The sequence below is a fragment of the Haliaeetus leucocephalus genome, unplaced genomic scaffold, assembly GCF_000737465.1.
Source record: "Haliaeetus leucocephalus isolate CR32 unplaced genomic scaffold, Haliaeetus_leucocephalus-4.0 Scaffold0, whole genome shotgun sequence".
Taxonomy (NCBI): Eukaryota; Metazoa; Chordata; class Aves; order Accipitriformes; family Accipitridae; genus Haliaeetus; species Haliaeetus leucocephalus.
In genome coordinates, this window is record NW_010972436.1 from 11738728 (window position 1) to 11766121 (window position 27394).

Here is a 27394-nt window from a genome sequence, read left to right on the forward strand (position 1 = left end):
CTACAGTCTGTTTCCTTGGTGGGCTCACAGGAAAAGAAGAGGCACATGTGATGTGCTGTAACCTTGCCGTCATCCTCCTGTTGTCAGATTTAGAGGGTGTTCCACTCTCTCGCTGTCTGCGCTGTGTTTTTATGTGAGTGAGGGCCTTCTGGTCTTGATAGAAACAACACTTCCCTCAATTTTATTGCTGTGAACAAATGTTCATTCAAATCACAGGCCATACTTCTAAGACTCTTTCTTCTGGTGCTTATACACACATTTCCATTCATATTTCATTTATACCAGTCCCAATATTCCTATTACGAGTGTCCACATCCTGCCGGTTATACCAACCAAGAAAGATGTCTACTTTAATTTACATGACACCACTACACTAGATTATATCAAACTTCATTATATTATCTTGTAGCAGTCTCCAAAGATATTACTATGGCAGTGCAGAATGAGCTACATAAAGTTCATGCAAGTCTGGGTGTAAATCCCCCCCTTTCAGAGCCAGGAAATGACAAACATATTATTCTGCATTACAACCCAATGACACAGGATGATTTGCAGTATAATTCATAGTCGTTACAAGACATCACTTTTTACTTATTAATAACGTGGTTGTTCCGGTTTTACATCACACGAACAGTCTTTGAGAAAGCAGGTGGCTTCAGAATCTTTTTTGTTCACCGTAAGGACTCTCCTGTGTTAACACCAGTAATGTACTTTAGTTGTAAATATAGGCCATCCCCACAGACAAATGAGAGAAAGCTATTTGCAGGGAAATAGAAAATATAATTACAAAATTTTCTGTACATGGAAAAAAAGGAAATATTTTCAAAATCGTATGACTGAAGTTGTTCTTGTTAATGATACGAAGTATCACCCTTGCCCTTTGCTGATGTGTCTGCCTGACTTTACATACATATAAGGGTTTGTGTCTTTGATACTGAAAGACAGGAGTTCTGTTTAGGAGAAGGCTGATGCCAGCAGTCACCAAGACCTTTGCATTGACTTTTCATTAGCCCAAGCTGACCGTCATGCTGATGGAGCTATCCTTTTGCTGGAGACCCAGGCTAGTATCTCTCCACAGCCCTGTGCAATGCCAGACAGACATGTTGGATTGCTCTATGCTACCTCAGAAATCTCTAGCACAACACTGCATTGCACCCTGTCAATCTACCCAGGGAAGACTGCAGAATTTAATTTCTTTCACACTTCCCTCAAGAGAATTAAAACTTATAGGTACTTTACTTCATTTCTTTCCTTGTTTTGTCCTGTTCAATTCCATACCACTTGCAATTAGATTAAATTTGACATATCTAGTGGGAGGTCTTCTTTAGGAAGGCCTAAATCAGTTGATTATAGTCTAGTTCTCAATTAACCCATGTCAACCTAATAAGTCGTGATTATATAACTAGGGAAGGTGAATCATTTTTTGGCAACTTGAGCAATGAAGCCACATAATAAATGAACTCATAAAGCTGAATTGTACTTTCAGTGTTGCAGGTGACATGGTTTTAGCATTGTCAGTGGTTTCTTTTCTGTATCTGAATCTGAAAAGTGTTCACAGTTTTGCTTTCCTCGGAAGTGTGGCCTACAAAAATATGGCCTCAGAAGTGATAGGAATAGTAGGAAGGAACAGTGATACTACCACCCAAGGCCCAGGGTGTCTGCTAGAGCAGAGTCTGTGTGCCAACTTGGAGAACTCAAGACAGAATTAAGGGAGTTTATTCTTCATTGTTGACTTAATATTCTTGCTTTTGGGCCTGAATGCAATCTCCTTTCCCTAATTTAACAGAAAGGCTGAAATGGGGAGTATAGTTTAAGATAAAGATAGTTTAGATTCCCAATAGTCAGTGGAGACAAGTAGATACATCTCTGTCTCCACTGACTGGGGAGGGAATGTGAGCTCTCAACCTAACCACTTATTTTATGTGTCTATAGTTCAGTGGAATGAATGCTGGCACAAGCTTTTTTTAGGTTAATACTAAGCAAAAACACAACTTTTTCACCTTCAGTCCTGTCCTTCAAGGTGTTTCCTTTACATCTAAGGTACTGATGTAAGTTAATTCTGTTAGCTCCATGATCTGCAGGTAACATTGTCCAGCAGAGACAACCTTTGCATTTCTTTCTCATTTGTGATTCTTCTGTAAAAAGTAAAAGGTATAATGTCAAATACCTAAAACATTTTGGAAAGTGGCAAGGTTACTATCAGTTGGGAGAATGCTACTTTTTACATTAAATATATGCAATGTTTATTTTACATTCATATGACAATTTAATCTTCTACTTTAAGCTGGAAAAGGTTCATTCTGAGTAAGTCTCCAGTGTTTCCATTTACACCAAAGCGTACTCGGCAAAATGCCATTACTTTTTTTTTATTAAACATGAAGACCATTTCCTAATGCATTTAATTATTCTTTTGTTACTAAGTGAAACCAGGTTGCACAAGCTAATATTACCTAGTTTTGATCACAGAAAAAATACAATGCAATACTGAGATGAGATAGGAGCCCAAGTATTAGTGTAACTCAGTCATTCCTTTTGACATCACATCCATAGGAATACTTTCTAGTGCATTATGCCTTAGAATTTCAATGAGCAGCTGCTATTTTAAGGAGCTTTCCTGTCATAAAACATCGTGGGGGATTACAGAATCCTGTAGCCGATTCAGCTTATTAATTCAAATAAGATCTATTTCATTACAGTTTTATGATGTGCATCGTTAAGGCTTTTATCCTTGCTGCTTATATCCTAATAATATGGTTGAAGACCAGCATTGCATAAGAAAATATAATATGGTATCTTATTTCTGAGCCATCTGTCACACTGGTGCCTGGAAGACTTGGTTATCAGCCATCATCCAGGAGCCCATGGGAAGTGATGGAGTGAACTCCTTCCATAACCTACTGGGCAGACGGCAGCCTTACCAAAACTATCAGCTCTGACACTTGTTCAGTTGTCAAGGTGCAGACACAAAAGACCAAATGGTCACATATGCTGCAGGCTTGAAGGTCAGGCCCCATGCACTGGCCGGGCAGAGAGGGGAGCAGATGTTGCTGTTAGGGTGTAGTAGTATAGCTATTACGGACCTCCTTTCAGTTTCAAGAACTCTTTTATCAGCTCTCTAAACCAGTCTCTCTCACAAGCATTTGAAGTTAGAAAAAGTTAATCATTAGATAGGTTGTCTGACAGAGCTTGTTTGACGATGTCCGAGTGTCACAGAAACACTCTTCTCTGATAGATTCATCCTGAGCAATCTCTTCCCTTTTTCTCCTTGATAAGTGTACTTTTGATAATCCTAAGCAGTAACAGCTGGTTTCATGAACGTAACATCTGTGTGTTGGTACAGCCTTCGTTAAGCTGCCCCTACTCCGGTGTTATCTTTGGGTGATAACACGGACTCGTTCCCTTCCTGCCACTAGCTCCTACAGGTATATAATTAACTTCTTGCCTATATCAGTGATACATTTATTACTCTCCTGTCTTGTCCTGCTATTCAGGTCATTGACTAAAATAAAAAGCAAAACTCCACCTGTCCACTGCTCCAGGGGAGACATGAATGAAGTTAATGTTATGTGTCTGAGAGGAGGAGCCCTCATGGGGCTGCAGGAGAGGTTCTTACTGCTTACACCCTTGTACAGGCATATAAACTGAGCCATAACCTAACCTTAGAGTGAAGAGTGTCCTGGGAAATTAGATCAAGCTGGATAGGGTTTAGGTATATATTCTGTGTTCTCTTTCAAATGGATCAGCAGATTTCCAGGACAATGACACTGATTTTATTCATTTTGCTGTTTCTCTCTGGCTTAGAGATTAAGAGGTATGAAGTCTAATAACCTGTGCTTTTCCTTGTGTATGGCAGTTAACTCCTTTTCAAAATGCTCAATACCTTGCCTTCTTCAGTCATTCAGCCTCAAGTGAATGACACATAAGGAGAGGTCTCTCAGGGTTAGAGGTCTTTGAACTCATTAATATTAGCCATCATTCATGTTTATGACACTCTTCTCACAATGACTTCAGGATGGCACAACTGTGATGTTAACGCCATACATTAATGCAACACTTTTATAAAGTCCTATCCTTTGGCAGAGAGATGGTTTTTGAAGCAGATCAAAAGGCTTAATTATGTGTTTTCATAGTACAGCCCGTACAGCACTGAAGGCAGCCCTGGTATATATGGGAGCGCTGTGCAGTGGATAACTGCTATTGCATTACATAATGCAGGCAAAAATAATGGAGGGGTGGCAGTCCCTAGAGCATCCTTCTCTTGGTAAATCTACGGCTGTCTTCTGCCTTGCTGAAGGATTAAAGAAAGTCATTCTTCTATTCTTCAGCTATAATTTAAAATATTTTCAAGATAAAATCATTGCAACACACTGTGGAGGCAGCATTTGTTACCAGGTTTTTCTCAGTCTGATAGGAATCCAGAGATATTTTCAGTCTTCAGGAGAAAAATAAAAAACACAGAAAACCCCCATCAGCTTTTCTGTTGTTTTTTAATCTTGCTGAATACCTTTCCCTAGTTCCTTAAAAGGAGTAAAAATGTTGTAATGGCCAACCTGCGACAATTTATTTAAATTTTATAAAGTATGTATACCATTCTTTAATTATTAGAAAGTGTGTGCACCATTCTTATCTACATAAGAACTTTTCCAGGTGTTTGAGGAAGGGGATCAAACAAGTGAGGCCTCTGTAATCTGTAGTCACTTTTGTAAACCCTAGTCACTGTACATGACATAGATCTGAGCTACGAATTGGGAATGTAAATATAGCTCTAAATGATTAAGAAATACTTTTTACATTGCAGACCAGGGAAGTAAATAGACACGGAGGTCTCCACCTGCAAACACTAGACTTTATCTTCTTCAACTGTTTCTTTAATTCTTGCATATTCCTGGAAAGTATCTTACTTTACCAAATATGCCATAGGAAGCACTTGCATATCCAAAGGCAAATTAAAATATATAGCCTGACAGTGTGATAGATCCCAAATGACATTTGTTCCTGCAAAACCTTGATGTCTTTAGCCCCAGGACATACTTTGTCAATGTAGTTTTAATTTGTTACAACTGACAGTTTGTGAATTATTTTCCTAAGTACTTAGACAAAACATGCCTTCTGTTGTCTGTTACAGAATGAATACCTATATGAAGGTGTTGATGCAAGAGTTATAGAATATGAGGACAACAGACCCCTCTTAGATATGTTCCTGCAGAAACCAATGGGTTTATTGTCCCTACTGGATGAGGAAAGTCGATTCCCACAAGCAACAGATCAGACACTTGTAGGTAAGTGTATGGTTTATTTCACAGTTTTGCAGGATGTCTCCCTGTCAGATTTCTGTTTGGTGCATCCAGTTCAGGCTGTATGCTAGTTATGTTTTTAGTGAGCCCACATTCCAGTGTCACAGTGTGTTTGAGGAAGGCATGCATGCAGGGTTGGATGTGTCTTTGAAGTTGATAGAGAGAGAAACATTAAGAGTACAAATGAACCTAAACTGCTGATCCGGGCTTTGAATTGTCCTGCCTTCAGGAATTTTTAGCTGCAGGGCTTGAAAGATAAAGATCAAACTGAGTTAAGGTTCCTGTGCCAGGAACACTGTTTTCAAAGTGGAGTCATGTTCAGCTCTGAGATTTTTGATAAGCTGTATCTGAACAAGGATTTTTGTACTTTTTAAGGGTAATGGCTGCAAACCTGCCTTGGTGCCTTTCGGCAAATTATGCTTCCTGTTTTCTTCTACTCAGAAATTAAAACACCTAAATACGTTATAATTCAGATCCTGAATATTTTAGTGCTGCTGAGTAGTTGCAGTTAAGGTTGATTTATTTATTTCAGTGGGGTTTCTGTGCAGATAAATCCTTGTTTCATTCATTTCTGACTGTGCAAAGTGTCACGTGAGAGTTTTAACCAACAGCCAATCACAAAACCTAATAACATCCAGTAACGATGCCCATGCTAAAGCAATTATATGAGCTTGCTGTCTTTCTATCCTCATACTTTTTAGTCTACAGTACAGAGGCTCTCAATCAATTGGTAAATGTTTCCTCACAATTCCCCAAGGAATCCTTAGGAAGGATTACTACCTTGTTTTGTATATGAAGATCAAAAGCTTAGAAAGGCAAACAATTTTCTGAGGTCACACAGAAAAAAATTGGTACAAAGTAAGTAACCGACACAAGAGCTCCCATATTCTCTATCCAGTGCCTTTTGTTACAGGACCATTATGGTATCTTTGTCCTTAAAAACATCAGAGTCTGTTCTGTGCCTCTGCGTTGTCTGAGAAGTCAGGCAATACCCCTACAGGGATACAGCTTTGGAAGACAGTTGTTGCACAGTAACTCCAGTAAGATAAGCTATGTGTTTCTTTTCAGAAAAATTTGAAGATAATTTGAAATCAAAATATTTTTGGAGACCTAAAAGAGTAGATCTAACCTTTGGGATTTATCATTATGCAGGAAAGGTAAGAGACCTAATGATATTAGTTGGGGATTGTGGAATGGTAGGGCTGGAAGGAAACAGAAGAGGTCAGCTGGGTTGGTCCTCAACCTTCATCTATTCAGGCCTGGCATGGAAACATTGGCAGTGCCTTACACATCAAAAGTAAATGAAAAAGTTATTTTCTCTCGTAAAAAAAAGCAATAGCAGGAGTGTATTTTTCCTAAATGTCACCAGGTAAATGAACTGACTGTATTATAGAAGAACCAAAACATAACAATTATGTAATGCAACTTAGTGCTCTTCCCCTTAGTTCCTCAAAGTCCTGTGCCATGCTTGTTCCTACTGCTTCGAATCAGGATCCAGCTCCATTCTTTCAACTACCTCCTACACCCCATCAGCCTTACTTAGTTCTGTACTTTGTCATCAGCCAGGTAGACAGTGCAGGCCCTGCTTTCTGCTTCATTTGATGAGCAGCATCTTGCCCTCCTGTACAAGGTGACTTGCTGCACATGCCTTTCAAACTCAGGAGGAGTTTCTGACGCACTGCAGCAAGATGGCACTGGTCACCTGAACCTTGCCTTGTGAAAGCAGGAGCTCCCACCTCCTTTTGAGCTCTTTTAAAGGGTATGGAGTGGGCATTGCTGTCTCACGTAGGAAACTGTGTTGTGTCTGTGCAGTGCTGGAGCAGCTGGCAAGGAAAGAGGCAATGTACTGCCCATCAGCTGATGGAAGATAACTTGCCCCTTGTGTAAGACAGCCAGCTACAAAAGGCCTGCAGTAACTCCTCTGAACCTCATCTCCAGCTGAATTACCCTTTACCAGCATAGCATATCTCACTGCTGAGGAGCAGAGAGCCAGCTCTCTCTGTACCAGCCACTGAAGATGGGGGTTCCACCAGTGCCCCATCAGCCCTCTGCAGTGTTCAACAAGCTTTTTTGTTAGGAAGTTTCTCCTACTGTCTAACTTATGTCTCCATTGCTGTGATGTAACTTCATTACTCCTAGTCCTGTTTACTGTGGAACTGGAGAACAATTTCCTGTTTCTTTACAAGCCTTTTTTGTAATTTAAGACTGTTACTTGGTTGTTTTCTGAGGGTTTTATTCTAAATTAAATGTGCCAGTATCTTCTACCTTTCTTCACAGGCCAGGTTTTCTTGTGGGTCCTTTACAGCATCATTGAGATAGAGCCCTGGAGGTACATTTTGAGTTAGGTACACCATTCCTGGAGTTTTTAGAGAGATTTCAATTGCCAATATGCAGTTTGTGATTTTGCAGACTTCCTCTACAATTAATACAGAGATCTCTAGGAAGAGTGGTAAGTCCCGGGTCCAGTACAGCACGATATGAATGGGACAGAAAGTTTGTACAGTCATTTGGGTAATCCTGTGTGATAGGGTTGAAATCAAGTGCATTGTTAATTGTCCATTTACACAGGTACTGGTGTAAAGGAGGACTACAATACACTTATCCTAGTGATAAATCCACACTGACTAAAACTAATATTAACATACCTGCATTATGGAAAATAAATCCAAGCTACTTTGGAATGATGGATTTGCTTTTAGTGATCTGCATCATAATGGTTCTCAGTATTGAGAAGTTAGAGCTTTCAGTGATCAAAAGAAATCCTGTAAGCAAGAGCAAGCCTGATGGCTGAAAAACTATTTGTGTATCTTGATATATTAAAAGCCACATGCCAGAGTGCTTAAATTTACAATTACTTTTCAAAAGCCCAGAAGATGCATAAATGCACTTTTTAAACAGGTTCTATATAATGCAAGTGGATTTCTAGCCAAAAATAGAGATACTCTGCCAGCTGATATTGTGCTGCTACTGCGATCATCTGAAAACAATCTGACACGACAGTTGGTAACCCATCCTCTTACGAAAACAGGTATTGCTATTGCGGTAATATTTTTATTCTTCTCTAGCCTTCGTGATGACCACTGCTAGGTTTCATATGACCATTTGTTGATGACATTATACACTTTGTGGCTTAACTTTCCAACCCTAGAATCTATACAGAATGGAGCCCCAGCCATCTCAAGCTGCAGGGGAGGGATTGGTCTGGTCAAGTGCCAAGGAAGTGGTAGAGGCTTCTTTCAGGGTCCTCTCTTCAGGGTAGGGGAGCAAGACAGGGAGTGGAGTGCATCCCTTTGGTTGAGGACTGAACAGAAAGGATCAGGTAAGTCACTGGCCTTTTTTGGACAGGGCATATATAAATTGCCTGTTTTGTCTCAGTGCAATTTTTCTCTAAAGTAGCAGAGAACCAGGGCTGGGGCTCCTAACATCTGCTGCAAAGAGTGAGGAGACACTCCTCTGTTTCCCCCATCTTTTAGTCCTTTACAATAGGTAATTGGTGGGGTCCTAGTAGTGAGCCCTTCCTCAGGGACTTCATAAGTTGGGGTAAAGAAATATGACTGGCTCTACAGAAATTACTCCTAAGTTGCACCTTAGTTGAACCAGGTCCTTGCACAGTGTCCTACCTGCTATTTTAGGATGATGGGTAAGTCTCCCTACAATCAGTTTGCTATCGTGTTGTATTACTCCCTGTGTGATGGCATTGGTGGCATACAGTAAGTACTTTACAACATTACTTTCTTGTACAACTACATGGGAGATGTAGTAGAACAGAAAAGCTAAATGGGAAGAGCCTAATGGAAGTTTCTCTAAAATGTTATCATAGCTTACAGAAACTGAGGTTTTGGCAAGGTTCCTATTCTTCACAAAGGGAGCTTTGCTGGTGGAATGCAAAATTTGGTCTCGAAGGTCTATTTTAAGTCAGTTTTCTGGGGAAAACACTGAGCTCAATGTCCTTGCCTGAACTTTTTCACTTGTTGATATCTGCTAACATGCTAAACTATAATTTCTGTAGAGCCAAAGTCAGCGCTCAAATGGTCTCAAGAACGGATCCCAAGTCTTATGTAATGTTTTGCAAGATAACTCAGAAGGTTGTTTTAGTCGTCTTGTTAAATATTATGAAACACTGTGTGTAGTCTTTTGAAACGGACCCAAACCATCCAGCTATAGCCAACTAAAAGATTTCTGATCTAAGTTATTCATCTAGAACAGTGGAAATGTAGAGGTTCACCCAGAGTCCAACCCATCTTGCCTATCATCTCAGGTGTTTCTCTTAGGATAACATAAATCTCCTCTGAAGGTGCCTCTCTCCACTGAGTACTGGGGTGATCCTGTAGACACCTCACTTTCAGATAGCTAAAGTTAGGTGTGAGTAATCGTCTCTCTCTCCTTCCCACTCTGTGATATTCAGCTAAGCACAAGGGAGGTTTAGTATTTGATATCATCACATAATATATGACGCATTAGCTTGGCATGCTGTATATTTGCAGCTGTTTATCCAGCTCTTGTCCACCTCTTACTGATAGTAGCTAAGCACAGAGAGATTGCAGGCTCTCCCAGTGGAAAGTGAGATTCCAGAGGTGTTATGTTATTAGCAGAAGCAATGGCAGCATGCAGCAATGGTTGGGGTTTATCAACATAGCATGACATGATGGAAAGCTCAGCAAAATTTTCATTATTCCTTTAGAACACCACTGTCTGTGTAAACCACTCCGATGTGCCTAGTCCTTCAAGTCATCATAATAAAGGTATTACTTGATTGAGAATTCCAAGGTTAGAGTCTTAAGACTAGGTCTATGCTAGTAAACCAAACAGGGCCACTGAACGGTAGCTCAAGCACTCCCACAGGATTACCCATTCTGATTAATTGTTAGCATGCCTCCCTGGGACAGTTTTGGACCATGTCAGCTAGCAGTCTCCCAGATACCTGGCACACTTCAAGAGAAAGCACAGGCCAGTGATGGCTTCCAACAAGCTCCGTGGAAAGATAACATCTTATTTTTACCAGGAGGTTAAAAGAGTAGTGAAGTGTAGAGTTTAGCTGTATAGATTTGAGTCATGCCATGTCACTTGCCCTCAGGGCCAGAGAAGGGTGCTAGCACCTTTTTTTTTTTTGACTAATATACATGTAGCCTTAGAACTAGAATAGTACAATAACATCCTTAGGGTAAAACCACATGGATGCTCTAAGATGTATCTTTCTTACCTTCTGCAGCAGTCTGTTTATTTTTTTTGCTCTAGTAGGTGGCATAAGTGCTGAAGGAGGAAAATTCAGCCCATGTTCCATCTTCATGCAACTTCTTCAGAGCTTGTTCCATCCCAAGGGTGAAAGGGGAAATGAGGACATACTCCGAAAACGTCAATGACCTTTATAATTATATGGTTACACTGGGGGCATGAATAAGGTGGTTCAGCATAGTTTTTAGTTTAGACGAGATGGAAGCATTTTGGTAGGTTGCTTTCTTTCATCTTCCCATAGGTAACCTGGCACACACTAAAAGCAAAACTACAATCAGTTACCAAATGTGGACCCCCCAGAAATCAATCAGTCATACAAAGGTAAGAAGACTGATTCCGTGATTCTGCATTGAACCCTAATTTAAACTAGAAAGGCAATACTATTATTGGTACTAAAAGTAAGCAAGTAACCCCTTCCTTGGTTTTTCTCCCTCTCCTATTTTCTTTTCTGTTTAGCTGGATATCTTTGTGTTGTGCAATTCATATTCCTTCCGTGAGGTAAAAACCTAACATTTCCCTTCTTTCTGGCTATAGTTTTGTAACAACTTCAGGGGAAAAAAAATATTGTTTCCTAGCTGTATTGTAGCAAAAAGAGAAATTAAAATATTGGTGTGGCGTGTAGTCAAGTTCCTTAGAGAACTACCAAAATAACAGTGATGATGAAATAACAGACAGGACCTCAGACATTGTCAGGTTATTTGTGGCAATTATTTAGATGCTGCATTATCAAATCGTGTCCTCTGTGTGTGAACATTTGTGTATTGTGTAGCAAAGTAATGTAATGTACTTGTGTAACTGATTTGTGCTAGTGATCATGCTGTAACTTTTTCTGTTTAGAATACATTTTTTTAAATTAATTATGTTCTCTGAGGGGTGCTTTGTTGTGGAGTTGGAAAGGGCCTACAGGCTCAACAGAGATAAAAAGTGTCATTTTCTTTCTTCATCTGTATAGAATGAAGCAGGAGATACCGGACATCATCCAAGAGAGACAACCAGCATGAAAACACAGACAGTCGCTTCTTATTTTAGAGTAAGATATCAGATCTTTCAATAAATTTTTCTAGAGTAGAATGAATATTTATTCTTTCACCTTTTGAAATGCACCTGTTAACTTAGAGTCAACAGTGGTCCATTTAGAGTTTGTGAAGTGCACATATGATGCAGCGGTCTGTGCAGTACAAAGATCTAGAGGAGATTGTGATGTTTCATCTTTAATTGTACTTGATTACACAGCCACGTTTCTGTCACGATGATGTATGATGATCAATATTGATTTTTCACTTGCTTGTTTTTCCACCAAGGGAGATAAAGGGAGGTTGGACATTAGTGGTGTAGCATTTCTTTAAGAGTTTAAGAAGCAAGAGGGCAAAGTTAATTTGAAGCATGAGCTCCAGAGAAAGATCTTGATGGTCATTGCTCAGAGGCTGTCCTGAGTCCACCCTTGTGGCTCCTTCAGCAGTGCTCTTGACCTTCCCAAGCACTGGCTGTGCTGCAAGTCCTGCAATAGAAAATAGCTGTGAAGAGCATTCTTTCCTCCAAAGTGGTGCACAGAGTTGGTTCACTTGGGCTCAGCTCTGAATTTCCAACTCTTATTTAGTCATGTCTCCCAGCAAAAACATAAAGATGGTAGAGGTGATCTACCCTTAAGACCCTTAAGAGTTCATTTCCGTCTATGACAGAGAACAGTAAGGAGCAAGATCACTGTTTATTAGATAAAATTGCACAGCTTTGTGGACTGCAAAGGATCATTTCAGCCTAGGTGTCATGGTGGTCCAAAGCTGCATGGTGTTTTAAAGTTCCAGATGGAAAAATTTATTGAATCTCATTCAAACCTAATGTCTGTGATTCAGTGCATTACCAGCACATCTAGCATCAGAGGCTGCAAATGAGTTAATTATATTTACACTTTTCTGTTACTATTTTCTGTAGTGGAAATCCCTGCTCCGATCATGCTAGCTAATGCTCTTAAATGAAGATTCAGCTTCAGCCCCACTGGTTTACTCATATGCAGAAATCTATGGGTGACTGAGAAAAGCATCTGCCACCTCAGACTGAGTGGAAAAAACCCCTATCCATTAGCCTGTCATACTTGTTTGTCTTCGATTGGCACACTAGTGATGAAGCTAATTAAGCACTTTGCTGCATGGTGCAGCGTCTGTCCAGAATGGAATTGCACATTTTAATAAGAAACATATGGTTTTTGACGTCCTACACTAGTTTCATGTATCCAACCTACTGCTGAACTGCATTACGTCCTGGCTGCCTCTTTCTGTCGAGTCAGGTTGAATCTTGAGGAATGAGCCTCTTCATTTGTGTTTTAATAAGATCCTCACATGAAGTAATTTTACTAAACACCAGTCAAGGTTCTTTACAGCCTGGTTCACCTCAGTTGGCATGGGGAGCTACAAACTGCATCCCCTCTGCTAGCCTGGTACCCTGGTGAGGTGGGAAAAGTGCAACTTTGCAATTGTGATTTTGTGTACTTCTATTTTTGCCCTACTCAAAAGTTTCCTCTTGGCAGGGCAGCTATAGTATCACCATCAGCCTATACAATGAACAGGACATGCTAGATCAGAGCAGTTTAAGCAGCCCCTCTTCTGGGGTAGCCTCTGTTTCTTCCAGTCTAAGGAAGGGATGGCAATATTTACTGGCTTGCTGCTCTTCCACTTCCCATCTGCAGACGGATGATTTACTGTCTGGGTGAATAAGGATCTTCAAATAGGTGACAACAGGAGAAAGAAAAAGTGGGCTGTAATTACCTAACAAGGCTCCAGGAGAAGCAAATAAGTGTAAGGAGAGTTTCTACGATATGTTAGACATTATGGCAGTTGGTGAGAATGTTCTGGGTGGAATTTGGTACATCCATTTGGAATCAGTGTTTCTCTAAAGTAGTATATGCTAGTAACTTAGATATCTTATCAAAGCTAGAATTGTTGTTGGGTCATTTACTTCATCTACCATTAAAGTGCCAGCTTACTGAAATGTCATTGGGTTTGGACACGATTCTGATCATATGAAATAAAATTTCAGCTACACGTGGACCTATACACAAGTTTTATAAATATCCTGGTGGCAGATATCTTGTTACTTTCTTGCAGTATTCTCTGATGGATTTGTTATCCAAAATGGTCGTCGGCCAGCCTCATTTTGTTAGGTGCATCAAGCCAAACAACGACCGGCAGGCAAACAAGTTTGACAAAGAAAAAGTGTTGGTTCAGCTGCGTTACACGGGAATTCTGGAGACAGCAAGAATTCGAAGACAGGGTTATTCACACCGTATACTGTTCGCTAACTTCATAAAACGGTAACATTGATGTGAAGAAGCTCTTTTCCCTCCTATCATTGCTGCCCAGTGTTTGCTAAACATCAGCAGTGTCTGTGGCATGGTCTTTAAAGAAAAAATACAAAGACATTTCCTGTGGCAAAGAAGATTACAGACTGGATGACAAAGAGTAGTTCAGGCACAAGATTAGTCACCTTTTTTGGATTGGTAGGGGAAGATGATGCATCTCAGGATAATTGTTTCAGGCTCCCTGCGCATTTGGGTAAAAATTATCTTGCGTATAATCTGCAAGTTTTCTTCAAAGACCCGAGATTTAGAAATGTATTGCTTCAAATTAAAGCTGAGAATTTGGAGCATAGCATCCAAGGAGCACCACAGTTTCTTTAGCTCCTGAAGTTCAAGCAAGCATCTGCTTGTACAGGGCGAATGATAATTTGGTATTGCTAATCTAGGGCTGAGAAATTAATTAAATTCACAGTTTTGTTTAAAATATAATTTCTAAGTATTATTCACTTGTTAAAAAGAAGAGTAATGAACTTACTATGATTTTGTAATGCCTTTAATTATCTCTTCTTCCTCCACACCAAAAAATTAATCCTGAGCATTTAATCTGTAGTTCTCTCTTACAAATAAAGACACTGAGTATTTGCCTCAATCAGAACTGAGATTTGTGGAATGGAGATCAAAACTGGGAAGAAGCAAGCAACACCCATTCAGACAGAAGCACTCAAAAGTAATAGTGCACTAGAAACAGAGAGCTAGCAGCAGAGTGCTGCAGGTGCATGAGGAGAGAGAGGAAGGACAAAGTGAAGTTTTTATAGCACTGTTTCTGGAAAGATAATCCCGGAACTATTACTGTTTTGGAGGAGTGCAGCATCTCTGCACCAAGTTATCACTGCACCAAGATGTGCTGTGGCTTTTGGTCACTGCTTTTTATTCAAAATTTTACTATTCAGGTAAAGGAGAAGAAAGCAGTGTATAACAGGGTAGGTCTCCAGAGACTGCGCCCCTGATTGCAGTGAGGCTATGATCCTCAGACAAAAGGGGATTTTTATTAAGTATCTGTCATCTCCTTGTCTTTTTTTTTTTTTTTCAGTCATTGAGAGTTACAGGTAGACATGGCGTAATGGCAAAATTATTTTGTTCAAATAAAAATAAGCCAATTCATTGTGTAGTAAAAGGAAAAAAAAAAGGAGTTGCAGGAATTGGTGATAATGCAGGAATCAACATTACCACTTTTTTATTATTCCATGAGGAAATTGTCACTGTTATTTAAAGCTAGTGCAACCCAAGCTTTGTGTAGAAAGGCTGAATAACAAGAAAAAAGCAGAATGTACTGTCAGGAAGCACACATAATTAATGTAATTTTCCTGAATTAAAAAAAACAAGATAGGTATGATTCATTTGTTATGGAGCACTTTGGAAAGTCCTGGAACACACAAGAACTTTCCTACCCAGCAGCTGAGCTGGTACATTACAGGTAGTTTTTATGCATGAGCATCCTGACCTCTTTTCCTAGTCAGAATTAATTCTGAGTAATGAGTTTGCCAGATTAAATGCTTACATATGATATGTCATAATGGCACATATATGTTCCAGAAGTATCTGCAAAGTTGAATCCAAGGAGGTAACAAGAGCTGGGATGTATCTCACATCATGTTAACTATCTCAAAGATAGATGGCCTAGCACATGAGAGAAGATACGAAATTTTCATGGCATTTCTAGATATGAAAGAAGCTAATTTAGGCAGAGAAACTTTAAAAATATTTTTATTTTGCCACTGAAATTACTTTCACAGAATGCAGAGAGACAGAGCAGCAAAGAACTGATGCACAATTCTGCTTGGGTTGCACACTTTTTAAAAGCCTTCTGGTGTTGATACAGAATTAAACAACCCTCCAGGGTGTGCAATATGTCACTCACCCAGTTTTGATTGAGTTTCTCAGTACTGCGTATAAATCACAGCAATCTTTCGTATGCTGTTTTGTTTTTTTCAGTACTAAGTTTTCTTTCATGCAACTATTTTTATTATTTAAATGAATGGTTTAAATGTATTTGCATCTATTGCTCGCTATTAATGGAATAAAAAGTCATGTATTTGTCTTTAGGTATTACCTCATCTGTTACAAAACAAATGATGATCCTCCAGTCAGCCCAGAAACCTGTGCTGCCATCTTGGAAAAAGCCCGCCTTGACAACTGGGTTCTTGGAAAAACTAAAGTAATTGTTTTATACACTGTATCTGCGTTATTGCAGCATGTCATTGTTAACGTATTAAGCAATTTTTTTTCTCACCTATTTGGTTGGGGTAGCTCTTGGTCTCTATTGGTTTAAAAAAAACAGCCTTTGCTGGGTACTGTTCCCTGATACCTGGCTGAAATCCTGACCCTGTAAAGTGTTAAAATTCTGATCAGCTTTAGTGAGGCCACAGTGCAAAGCAGTATGTGACAACAACACTGCTTGCATTTTCTTTCAAAAAATGTGGTAGTAAGGTTCCCAGTGAGTTTAGTCCAAGCTTTCTTAAGGAAAAAACTTACACTTCTTCCCTGGAGCAATCAGACTCACAAAGGGAGAGGAAGAGGTTTTGGCTTTCCAGCCTGACGCCTCTGTGGCAGACTTTGCTGGGGGGGGATAGCAGGATGATCCCGTATATATCAAGTGGGCGGAAGACTTTATTGTAAGAGAAACACGTCTGCTCCCATACTCTTCTTTTGGTTCCAGTTCAGTAGTCATCTCAGTGTGCCAGAGAGGGACACCCACCCACCCCCCAGTTGACAGATCTCAGGAGGTCTGCCAGAGAAAAGAAGCGTCAGACAAGTACTGCACCAAGTCTCTCTATTTGCTAACGAAGCAGATGGGCCCAGGAAGGATATGGAGAGAGAGAGAGAGAGAGGTGGATCCTAAACTATTTGAAATCACCTCAGTGTAAAAGAAACAACTGTTCTTCTGAGACATCTTCGTGGATAGGTGGGACAGAAGCCATGAAATGACCTCCTCCTCAACCTTCATTTCCCCCTGCTGTCTTAGTGAGGCTAATGGACAGCATGCAGCCAAAGGAAGCATATCTTGAGATGTGAGATCTATAGCTTACTTTTACTTTAATTAGGTTTAACCTGCATCTGTACCATCAAGTGATCAAAGATCGGGGGAATTCAGCAAAATAAGCATCATTATTGTCTTAATTGCACAAGCTCTTTCTACACTTTTTATTTTATCCTAATGTACACCAGGAGTGTGTTTGTATCCCTTGTGCTGGACTAGTTTTTCAGGGGTTTTATGAGCTTCATGCTTGATAAAAGCAATTTACTAAATAAACAATGCCTTAGGTTTAAAATTGGAAAGCAGAGAGGTTGAAGGTTCCAGATTTGGATCACATTTAGGTAACATATATCAGATCTGTCAGGTTAGCAAAACTGTCAGCCTCGTAGTTTTGAAAACAGATTTATACTTCAGTTGCAGACTGAAGTTTTGCACTGGGACTTTAAAACATCTTCTCATGAAAGCATGAATAAGCAGGGACTGACAAAAGATGTTGAAGGGCAGAGTAAGGTAAACTAACACCCCAAACAATGAAAATGCTATCTTTAACAAGAATGATCCTTTAGGTACTACAGCTAAAGAGTCTGTTCATCATTTGAAACCAACTTGTAACTCTTGATGTTAAATGGATTGAGTGAATACAGGACCCGGGAGGGTAACTGAAACTTTTGCTTGTCTGCCTACTTTTTTTAAGGTATTCCTCAAATACTATCACGTGGAACAGCTAAATTTAATGCGGAAGGAGACAGTCGACATGATTATTTTGATTCAAGCTTGTGTCAGAGGGTGGCTGGGTTCAAGGAGATACAAAAAGATAAAGGAACAAAGGGAACAAAGTGCTATTAAAATACAGTCAGGTAATAGCTTTAAAACATTTAACATTTTGCTTAAAGCTAGTGCAAGTGTACACTTGATAGATGGATGTGCATGCTGGATGTGGATTTTGCTGTTCTCCTGCTGTTACATTTGACAAAATATCTTATACTTGGTGATATCTGTTCTTATGAAGAAAAACTTCTTTTAACCAGGTCATGACAATCTCTTTACTGAAGTTATGTTTATCAATGTTACATTTAAAAGGCAATTTTAAAAATGGAAGGACGTGATTGCACAGATGATACTGTTATTAATAATATTCTGGCATGCTCTGACAAGGTTGTATAATATAATAATGAAAATAAAATGTATTAACCATCCTAGATAATAAGACCAATTACACTGTTGATGGAGACATCAACTGAAATTTTTAATATGTTTCAAACATCATCGTATTTTACATTCTGATTCTCTTGTGCTGTGTATTGATTCATAATAACTTTACTCACCAGAAAATGTAGGGGGTTTGTAGATTTACTGCTTGTGCTTGTTCACCTTTTTTTTTTGAAAGATAAAGCCTGCAGAATATTTATGAATATTTTAATGAGGGTGTGTAATTCCTTCCAGACTTTTTTCTTTTTTGTGTACCTAATGGATTATTTAATTTTTGACATCTCTTTTCAGCTTACAGGGGGTTTGTTGCTCGTAAAGAATACACAAATGCAAAACGTAATAAAAAAGTGGAAGAATCTATTACTAGACTTCAAGCAAGTAAGAATTGTTTGCTTTTGTGGCTTTTAATGTGCTGTCCATATGCAATATGTTGATCCAGATTCTTTGCTATTACCTAGCTACACTGGTTGACTGTGCTCATTTACACATTCTGAGGTATCATTTATCTATTATATATCTATATACAGTGGTTGAAACGAGTCAATGTATTCTGTTACCTGTACCTCAAAGTGGCTTAGAGGCACTTTCTGCAGCTGTGAAGTGGGCTGGTTAAATGCCATAGCAAGCTTTTCACTCCTAGTCTGATATGTCTAAGTATTACAGCTGGTATTGTTGAAGCTCCATATGACCCTGTCTGCATATAATGTGTGTGTGCATGCTCTTCTAATTAGCAATAGGTTTTGTTACATATCAGTAATAGTTATGTTTGAGAAGACTGCAACCTGTAATTTCACTTACGTCTCCGATTCTTTTTTGCCATCGCTGAATCCAACCTAGCAAAATATTCCTTCTCTTCTGCAGCAATAATCACCTTAGGCTCAGATGTATGCTATGTGACATCCCTTTTTCCTCCCTATATTTCTGTCTTCCCCCATCCTTGCAGAGATGTCCCTGAGCCAGATGTATTCTGGACAGCTCTGAAACCAGCAGCAGTACAACTAGAGGCACAGGTCTGAAAACAGCTGGCACAAATCTGCACAGCACTTTCAGTAATTACAAAGGTGGTAACCCCAAATATAAGCTAGTGCTGCCAGTACCCAGGCTATCTCGATTTAAACTACCTCAGATATGCTTTCATGACTACATACCAACACCAGTGCTGCTTTTAAATCATTGTCTGATGCATCTGTTAATTGCACTGAGACAATGTTAGTGTGTACTGAAGAGCACTTCACTGCAGTTGGTAGAACTTCATCAGTGTAGAAAACAATAAAACCAGAGTAAAATCCAGTGATGTGCCAAAAATAATTACACATCTGAAAGTTGTCAATTATATTAGGATATTTAGCAAATGCAAAAGTATGAATTTACCACTTTGCTCTGTTTCTTCATCTCCCCAATATTTCTTCTTGTCCACCTTCTCTGTCCTATGTGCAGTTTCATTTCAACTTTTTTCAATGCACAAGAAACCAGAACAAAATGGAAGTCCATTTTTACTTAGCTCTCTCAGTTTTTTTCCCCCATTTATTTCTAAAGCAATAAAAAAATCCTTTACCAGTTTGAAAACAAAGCTTAGACAGGTACTATCTCATAACAGAGTTCTCAGGAAACTTCAAAGATGAACCAGAATAAATCCAAAAAGACCAGACTTAGCTTATATTGGCATGTCCATTGACATGTAACTTGATTTATTTCAAAGTAACTCCTGTTGAGTTGCTTTTGTATGAAAATGGAATGAGGATTGGCTCAGAAGTCCAAGAAATTCTAGAAGTATTCCAAGTGCTTTACAATTTGCACTTTTCTAAGGCCCTGTCAGACTGCAATATAAAAACCAATTGTGCCACTTCTAATAACTATTTGGGTTCCTTTACTCTATATCCAATTATCAAGATGTAATTTATGTCCGTTTTATAGAATGCTTCTTACACTGAACCACTGCATCTAGTGGAGCCCAAGTTGGTCTAAATTATGAGTAGGGAATGCTAAAGCAAATAAAGCCTATCACCAAGTTATATGAATGTGTTAGAATAGACTGTTTATGCTCCCTTCCCATTCTTAAGTGAGCTTGACCTTTCCCTGTGCTGCAAAGCACTCAGCAGAGTTGGAGTAAGAGCTCCCATATCTACCATCTCCTCAGGGTATTTAAATCACCTGAATCCTCTATCCCCATAGTCTTGATACTGCATTTGGAATTAGAGTTCAACAGAAATATTTTGACAAAACACTATGTTCTTTTCATTTTGCCAGGGATTAGCGGATTTGCGCTGAATCCCTGGAATTGCAGACTTGTCCAAATCACAGCACTGTAGAGACTGTGCCAGTTCCCATTAGGAAATCATTTGCAAGTTCAGGAATTTTAGAAGCAGCATTCTGAATGCAGTTCACTTTCTGATTAAGACACTTCAGTGTAGATGTCTAAAAGTGACCTAGGTGTCTAAACTCCTCTTATAGTCAGCAGAGCCTAGAGTTGGATTCATTTTATTCAAAACTACCAAATGCTCAGTTCATTTGCCCCCATATTGGTATCTAGTGTCATTTTAGATACCCTAGGTTATCTTGCCTGGCCTCCAGCTTCATTTCATGTGGTATACCCAACTTTCTCCAGAAAGTCCCATCTGTCTTGTTCTTTCTGCCTGCTCAATGTAGATGCCTTGGCTATTCTGGAGCACTTCAGACAGCACTAGATACCTATGTGCTGGCAACTGCATTAAGCCCCCAGTGACAAGTCAGCACCTACATGTCTCAGGGAAGACGTATCTTTGAGTCCTTACTCATCCTGGTTCAGACCAGAAGCTTGAACTTGTGCCTCCTACAAAGCACAAGCAGTGAGTAGTACCCTTGCCACAGTGCACCTGGTTACTGTGGAGCTTAGCACATCCTTCATGCTGAGCTTTTTCATTTTGAATAATGAGTCTTTGCAAAAGGAGCATGAGCTAAGTCTTCTGTAACTGCTGAGCTATAAAATTTTCAGTTTTTCTCTGATCTATTGACTGTTCAGCTAATTCCAGGCCTGTGCCAGAAGAGAGCCTGGTAATCTCTACAGCCTGATAATCAGGTGTTTCCCAGGGAAATGAAAGACTGAGTTAAATCAGTTGCCTAAATCAGGCAAAGCAGGTACCTGAAGCTGAGAGCATTGTGTTCTAGAGACACTTCTATAGCACTATGCTTCTGCTTCATTCTGCATCTTCCCGTATTTTCTTTAGTCCAATAAAATGCAAAGAAAGAGCTTGTTTATATCCTCATGTAGAATGGGTACAGCTTTCTGAAATCTCAAAAAAGTTTTGTGGGACAGAATAATTTCAGATGAAGTGTAATCATAATAAACACCCCGATCCATATTTTGTTATTGGTTTTTGTTTAATGCTGTTATCATTTGACTCTCTGAAATGTGTGGGACATGCATTGCTTGTTGTCTAAGGTTGGTTTGTATTACAATTTGTGTCAGTTGCCAGAGGATACTTACTCAGGAAGAAGAGAAAAGAACTAACTGAGACAAGAAACAAAGCAGCAATAACAATTCAGTCTCACTACAGGGGATATAAGGAGAGGAAGATCTTCAAAAGGAGGAGGTAGTGTTATTTTGTCTCTCTTATGTCACTCAAATGTGTCACTTTTCAGTAACTACACTGCTGAAGAACAGCGATGTAAGCTAAAAGTGAAGCAAACTAGGATTATTCTATATATGTCTGGAGAGGTAATGTACATTTATGTGGAGGTTTTTAATGTCAGTAGCCAATTTTCTTATATTTTTAAGCCCAGGGAATAAAGGCATATTTAGGGGAAAGATCAACAGTATCGTGCTTACCTGTAATGTTAACGTAATCTGTAGATGAGTCTCTTTTTGGAACTAGCTCATCATAAAAAATGCTCAGACAAAAGTGAGAAATAGGCATCTGCAAGGAACTGTTCTTCTCATCTTAAGTCACTGAGATAAGCATAGGTGATGACCGCAGGAACCTAGATGTCTTGCTCAGATCAAACAGCTAGAAGTCAGGTGAGGTGAATCACATTCTAAATACCCCTGCAATATGACTGTGGTCCCAATCTCTGAAATGGAGCTAGTAGCACTTTGCTTATCACCATTATTTTTTCAGTGATAGCATTTAAGTAGGTGGAGACTAGTCCAGAGAGGTGGAAAACAGCTGTGAAAGAGTCCAGATTCTTTCAGAGGGAAGGAACAGGGTGGCAGATTCGAGATTTAAAGACAGTTTAGGAAATGTTAGGTCTTTTAAATTTGACCTGGACCTACGCCCAGGATCATTCTTTTTGCATTCCTAGTGAGACTTGAGGCACTTCTCTTTCATGAATACATTTAGGATTGTGTGTATTTATACATATTTGAAGTGCTAAAAAGTTTCTGCCTTATGTTTTTATTAACATTTAAATTAATTCTTTACTGTTTTATCAGGCCTCATGCAGCCTAGGTTGTCCCCCTAGCAATTTTCTGTGAAGAGTTTAACAAGGATGTCCCTTTTCACTTTAAGAAATAATCATCAGAAAGACAGAGATTAGTTTGCTGCCTTTAATTCCAGCTATACGCACTAAATCTTTCCCAGGTTGCAATGTACCAAATTGCCATTTAGTACACAAACACCACCAAAGGTAGTTGTAAAGTTGTCACTATCCTTCATCTCCTTCAGCTATAATTTTTGCCCAAAACTCTATTTCATTCAGGGAATCACTTAGAAAGAAACAAACTGAAAATGTAGCATCCATTACTGAAAAGGAAAAGGATGAAGAACTTCAAGATAATGAGGAAAGTCCAGCCAGAGTGAAGAGTACCCTTCCTAAAACAGAAGAAGAAGCAGTTGTCATTGTTCAGAGCCATTACAGAGGCTACAAAGTCCGTAAAAAAATAAAGGAACAGCATGAAAAAATAGCAGAGGAAGAATTATCTGCTGTGGAATTCCTTGAAGCACAACTGCAGCCAGCTCAAAATGATACACTGGAAGAAGCAGCAAACGAGGAGACTCAAGATGAAGCTGATGCTGTTACTGACAGCAAGTGCTCTGGGTGCAGTGACACAGGGAATGTCCAGGAGCAACAGAAAACATCTACTGAAGGAGAGGGAGCTTCTGTGAAGCAGAACCCTGCAGTAAAACATGTTGGTAAAGGTGAAGAACAGGCCTTTTTGGACGAGTTGTCCAGCAAATCTACTGTCAAAATCACCGTTAAACCTAGTCCCCAGCAAGAGCAAAATAATCAAGATAAGCTCAGTGCAGATGGGCAAAATCAAGAATCAGCTGTGGTCCAGCCCAGGACTGACAGGGATATGGAAAGAAACCACCTGAAACATGAAGCAGTGATGCCTACAGGATGTAAAGGAATTACAAGAAAAGAGTCACTAAGAGGCTCACGGAAGCAAGTTGAGGCAGAAAAACAAGGTTCAGAAGACAAAGAGAAGGCAGCAGTGGTTATTCAGAGCAGTTACCGGGGTTACAGAAGGAGGGGACAACTCAGAAAAGAAGGGAAACTACCTTGCAAAAGTCAAGAGAAAACTACAAAGGAGCCAACAGAAGCAGTACATGTTCAAAAAAATGATCCCCGAACAGCAGAAGATAGGAAAAGCACCAGTAAGGAGACTGAAGACTCTAAGACACCGAAGGGAGACTCGGAGAAAGATGCTTGTGATTTGGCAGCTTTTTCGCGGCAGGTAAGAAGCTCATAAGCTATGTATGTTGAGCATAATACTCTGAGCAATAACAGAATGGCAGAGTTATTTTACTGGCTTCAGTGGCACCAAGGTTTTAGTCTCTAAACTAAGACTGAGATTTTGTAATGAGTGTTCTATAAAAATGCATATTTTGGGCTGCAACAGAAAAATACCCTTTTCAGGAAGAAGGGAAAGACAAAGTTAGAGCACTGGCAAAAAATTATGTTAGTTTTAACCTGGTTTAGGCTAAATGCAGAAGCTTTGCCTTTGTTTGTTGAAATGTGCGTTTACCAGGCAAGGACCTTAATTCAGTAAACTTGTGAAAAGTCTCTGTAAATGAAACTAAAGGTGGCTGTGTCAATGTCAGGGACTCACACATGTGCAGAGAAGTATGCCTACAGCTGTAGAAGCTATTCTGCATTAGCAAGGCACCATCCGCTCACATGTGTGAACCACTATGAAGTAGCTGCAGGACTGGGCTGTAGTGTGGAGTTTCCTACATGTCTTTTTTTTCTTCATCTTTTTTTCTTTCTTTTTTAAGGGGTATGGGAGTTAACTGTTGTAGGGGTCTACACTGCAGTAGGCAGAGCAATACCTTTTAAATTCATTCTCTAGTCCACTATTTTACCTTTGATTACCTTGGAACATGTATACTTATATATATAATAATGTAAAATCCTGTGTTATATTTTTCAGATATCAAAATTATCCGAAGACTACTTAGCATTGCAGCAAAAATTGAATGAAATGATATTGTCACATCAGCTGAAACCCGTGAAGCTGTCCAAAGATAAGCAACCTAATGGCCGACTTTCTTCTCATGTTTGTCAGCCAGGTAATGTTGAACCTTACTGTTAGCAGAATTTTCATTTGTAAACAGGACTGTCAAGAATTGACTCCTAGTCATGTTTTTAAAGGCCAGGGAACTAGTAAATGAGTTAGCTCTGGCTTCTAATATAACTCAGGCTGTACATTTTTGTACTATGCCCTGTATCAGTACATGTCTGGAACATAGTTTCCAGCGAAATATCCAAGCCTGGTTGGGATTTGCATATTTACCATTTTTTGTGGTATTTTGTTTCAGTGCTTCTTAAGATTGGTGAATGAATCATTGTGAAGCCTAGGCATAGCATTTCTAGCAATACTTTCATTTGGTAAAAATTCCACATTGGCTCTTTTTCACTCATATGTTGCTCAACTGTGTGTGCTATTGGTAAGGTATGGGACTATGTTTTAAAAACAAAATATTTTTTTAGATACTATGTCAAACAATTTACCAAAGTTTGTCACACATATGCTGAGTAAAGTTTAGCTATCCACAAATACAAATGAGGCTATTAGAACTTGTAACTTCTACCCATATTGGTGGGTATGTCCTTAAAATTACAATTAAAGTTTTATTAATAATTGGCACCTATTTAACTCACGCACTTAAGAGGACATTACCTCTGAAGGTACACTCCGAAGTTATTTATATTCCAGTTAACATGGTCAGTGGGGGTTCCCAAAATGCAAGCATGCTTGGAGCCGGTTCGGTGGCAGTGGGGAGGAGTACTGGGAGAATAAAGGTGGAAAACATGGGATTCAGAGCATGCACATCATTAAGACCTGTGCCCCACGAGGAGATCCACAAAGAGCTGACTGAGCTGCTCAAGCCTCTTCAGTTGGAATAGATGTAACGGGATTTCCTCAGCTTGTGTCTTGGGCTGCAGATGTGGAGGAAGATGAGAGCAAACGTTGCAGATCGCTGGGTAGGTCTCCATTTCTGCAGGGACCTTGTGCCAGCCCACGCCACTGCACTGCCTCTGGGGAAGATCTCTGCTCGCCTCTGCACAGCTGGGGTCATATCCAGGACTGTCCCTCGCTGCCCAGAGCTAATTGTACTATTGTCGTGGTTTAACCCCAGCCAGCAACTAGGCACAACACAGCCGCTCACTCACTTCCCCCCACCCAGTGGGATGGGGGAGAAAATCAGGAAGAAAAAGTAAAACTCGTGATTTGAGATAAAGACAGCTTAATAGGACAGAAAGGAAGAAAATTATGATGATGTTAATAATAATAAAAGAATTGGACTATACAAAACAAGTGATGCACAATGCAATTGCTCACCACTCCCCAGCCAATACCCAGTTAGTCCCCAAGCAGCGATCCGCCCCCCAAGCCAACGCCCCCCAGTTTATATACTGGGCATGACATCACATGGTATGGAATACCCCTTTGGCCAGTTTGGGTCAGCTGCCCTGGCTCTGTCCCCTCCCAGCTTCTTGTGCCCCTCCAGCCTTCTTGCTGGCTGGGCATCGGAAGCTGAAAAATCCTTGACTTAGTATAATCATTACTTGGCAACAACTGAAAACATCAGTGTGTTATCGACATTATTCTCATACTGAACCCAAAACATAACACTATACCAGCTACTAGAAAGAAAATTAACTCTATCCCAGCCAAAACCAGGACAGCTATTTTCACTATAACATTGTGGATTCAGTTTCATGTATGCCAATACTTCTTTCTGTTCCCATGGCTTCACTGAAGAGATCCTAGAAGTATTTCAGCCCTGCTTTGCAGTCCTCTCAAATGGGCAAGCTGGTGAAATGAGGGCTTGCTGTTTACCAAAGCTAAACCTCTAACTGTAAACTGGCTGCTGATAGATAATCTATGTAGTTCAGCATGTTTCCAAGATCAAAGTCTGCAAGAGAAAAGAAATGTGAAATGGAAGACTAAGTGCAATGATCTTTCATTAAAGACAGAGCAATGTTTGTGATTGTCATTAATGGGTTTGTACTGAGTGCTCTATTAAATATTGCTGATTTTTGACAAGGTAAACTTGAGGAATTAAAAATGCATGCTTTGGAAAATAACTCTTGGTTCTTAGACATTTTCCTACAGAAACTAGAGAAGATAGGTAGAGGGAAAAGGAATAAAAAAATCCCTGGTTTATCAGTTAAAGATCTCATTACTTACACAAGTGAACCAGGTGAAAATGTACCAGTATTTCCATGACGTGCAAAATGGAGCAAAGTCTACCCTTCACATTGCTATAAATTTAAGTAGCTCTACAGGAGGCAAAAGGATGCCAGGGTTTCTCACCTGTGCATGCAACCCTGCTTAAAGTGGTGACCGGTCAACCACTTCCCTTCATCTCTGAATATGTCCCACTGCTTTAAAACTCTGTGGTGTCATAATACAGCAGTTTTCCAGTGGTAAGGTGTGTGGAAGTACTGTGTTGTATCGTTTTGAACACTGAAAAAAGTCATACATTTCTTTGAACCAAGTCAAAATGCTTTTTAAGACAACACTGAAACAGTTGTTGAGTTGCACAAGAGACCAGGTCTTTGACCTCATTTTAATAAATAAAAGGAAATAAAATTTTTTTACCAGGTAATGTTGGGTGGGCTGAACAAAAGGAGGATTTATTTTCTCTATGTTTTCTCCTGACAAATGTCTGTATGTGTGATGTGACAGCACTTAGCTCTTTTGTGCATCGGGCAAAATCTGTAAGAAAATTCTGATAAATTACAAGCCTCCCCTTTTCTTCTCTTTATCTTATGCATGCAAAAATTGAATGTTTTCTATTTTGACTAATTGTCTTTTACAAAAAATGTCAGCAATAGCAATCATAACTTTAAAACAGTAGGAAGAATCAAAAAGAGAATCCTGAATGCTCATATTCATATAGATTAAAA

At 39.5% G+C, this 27394-nt stretch overlaps 1 protein-coding gene across 1 annotated transcript in view; it reads left to right on the plus strand.

The window, feature by feature from the left end:
• The window catches only part of MYO3A (myosin IIIA), a 126144-nt gene that overhangs the window by 84475 nt on the left and 14275 nt on the right, over nt 1-27394 (plus strand). Inside the window, exons 20-30 of the mRNA XM_010562842.1 lie at nt 5126-5279; nt 6363-6451; nt 8193-8322; nt 10768-10847; nt 11479-11556; nt 13625-13830; nt 15919-16030; nt 17544-17706; nt 21504-21627; nt 22733-23711; nt 24408-24546. Coding sequence (XP_010561144.1) covers nt 5126-5279; nt 6363-6451; nt 8193-8322; nt 10768-10847; nt 11479-11556; nt 13625-13830; nt 15919-16030; nt 17544-17706; nt 21504-21627; nt 22733-23711; nt 24408-24546 — 2254 coding nt within the window. The remainder of the gene's footprint in view (nt 1-5125; nt 5280-6362; nt 6452-8192; nt 8323-10767; nt 10848-11478; nt 11557-13624; nt 13831-15918; nt 16031-17543; nt 17707-21503; nt 21628-22732; nt 23712-24407; nt 24547-27394) is intronic.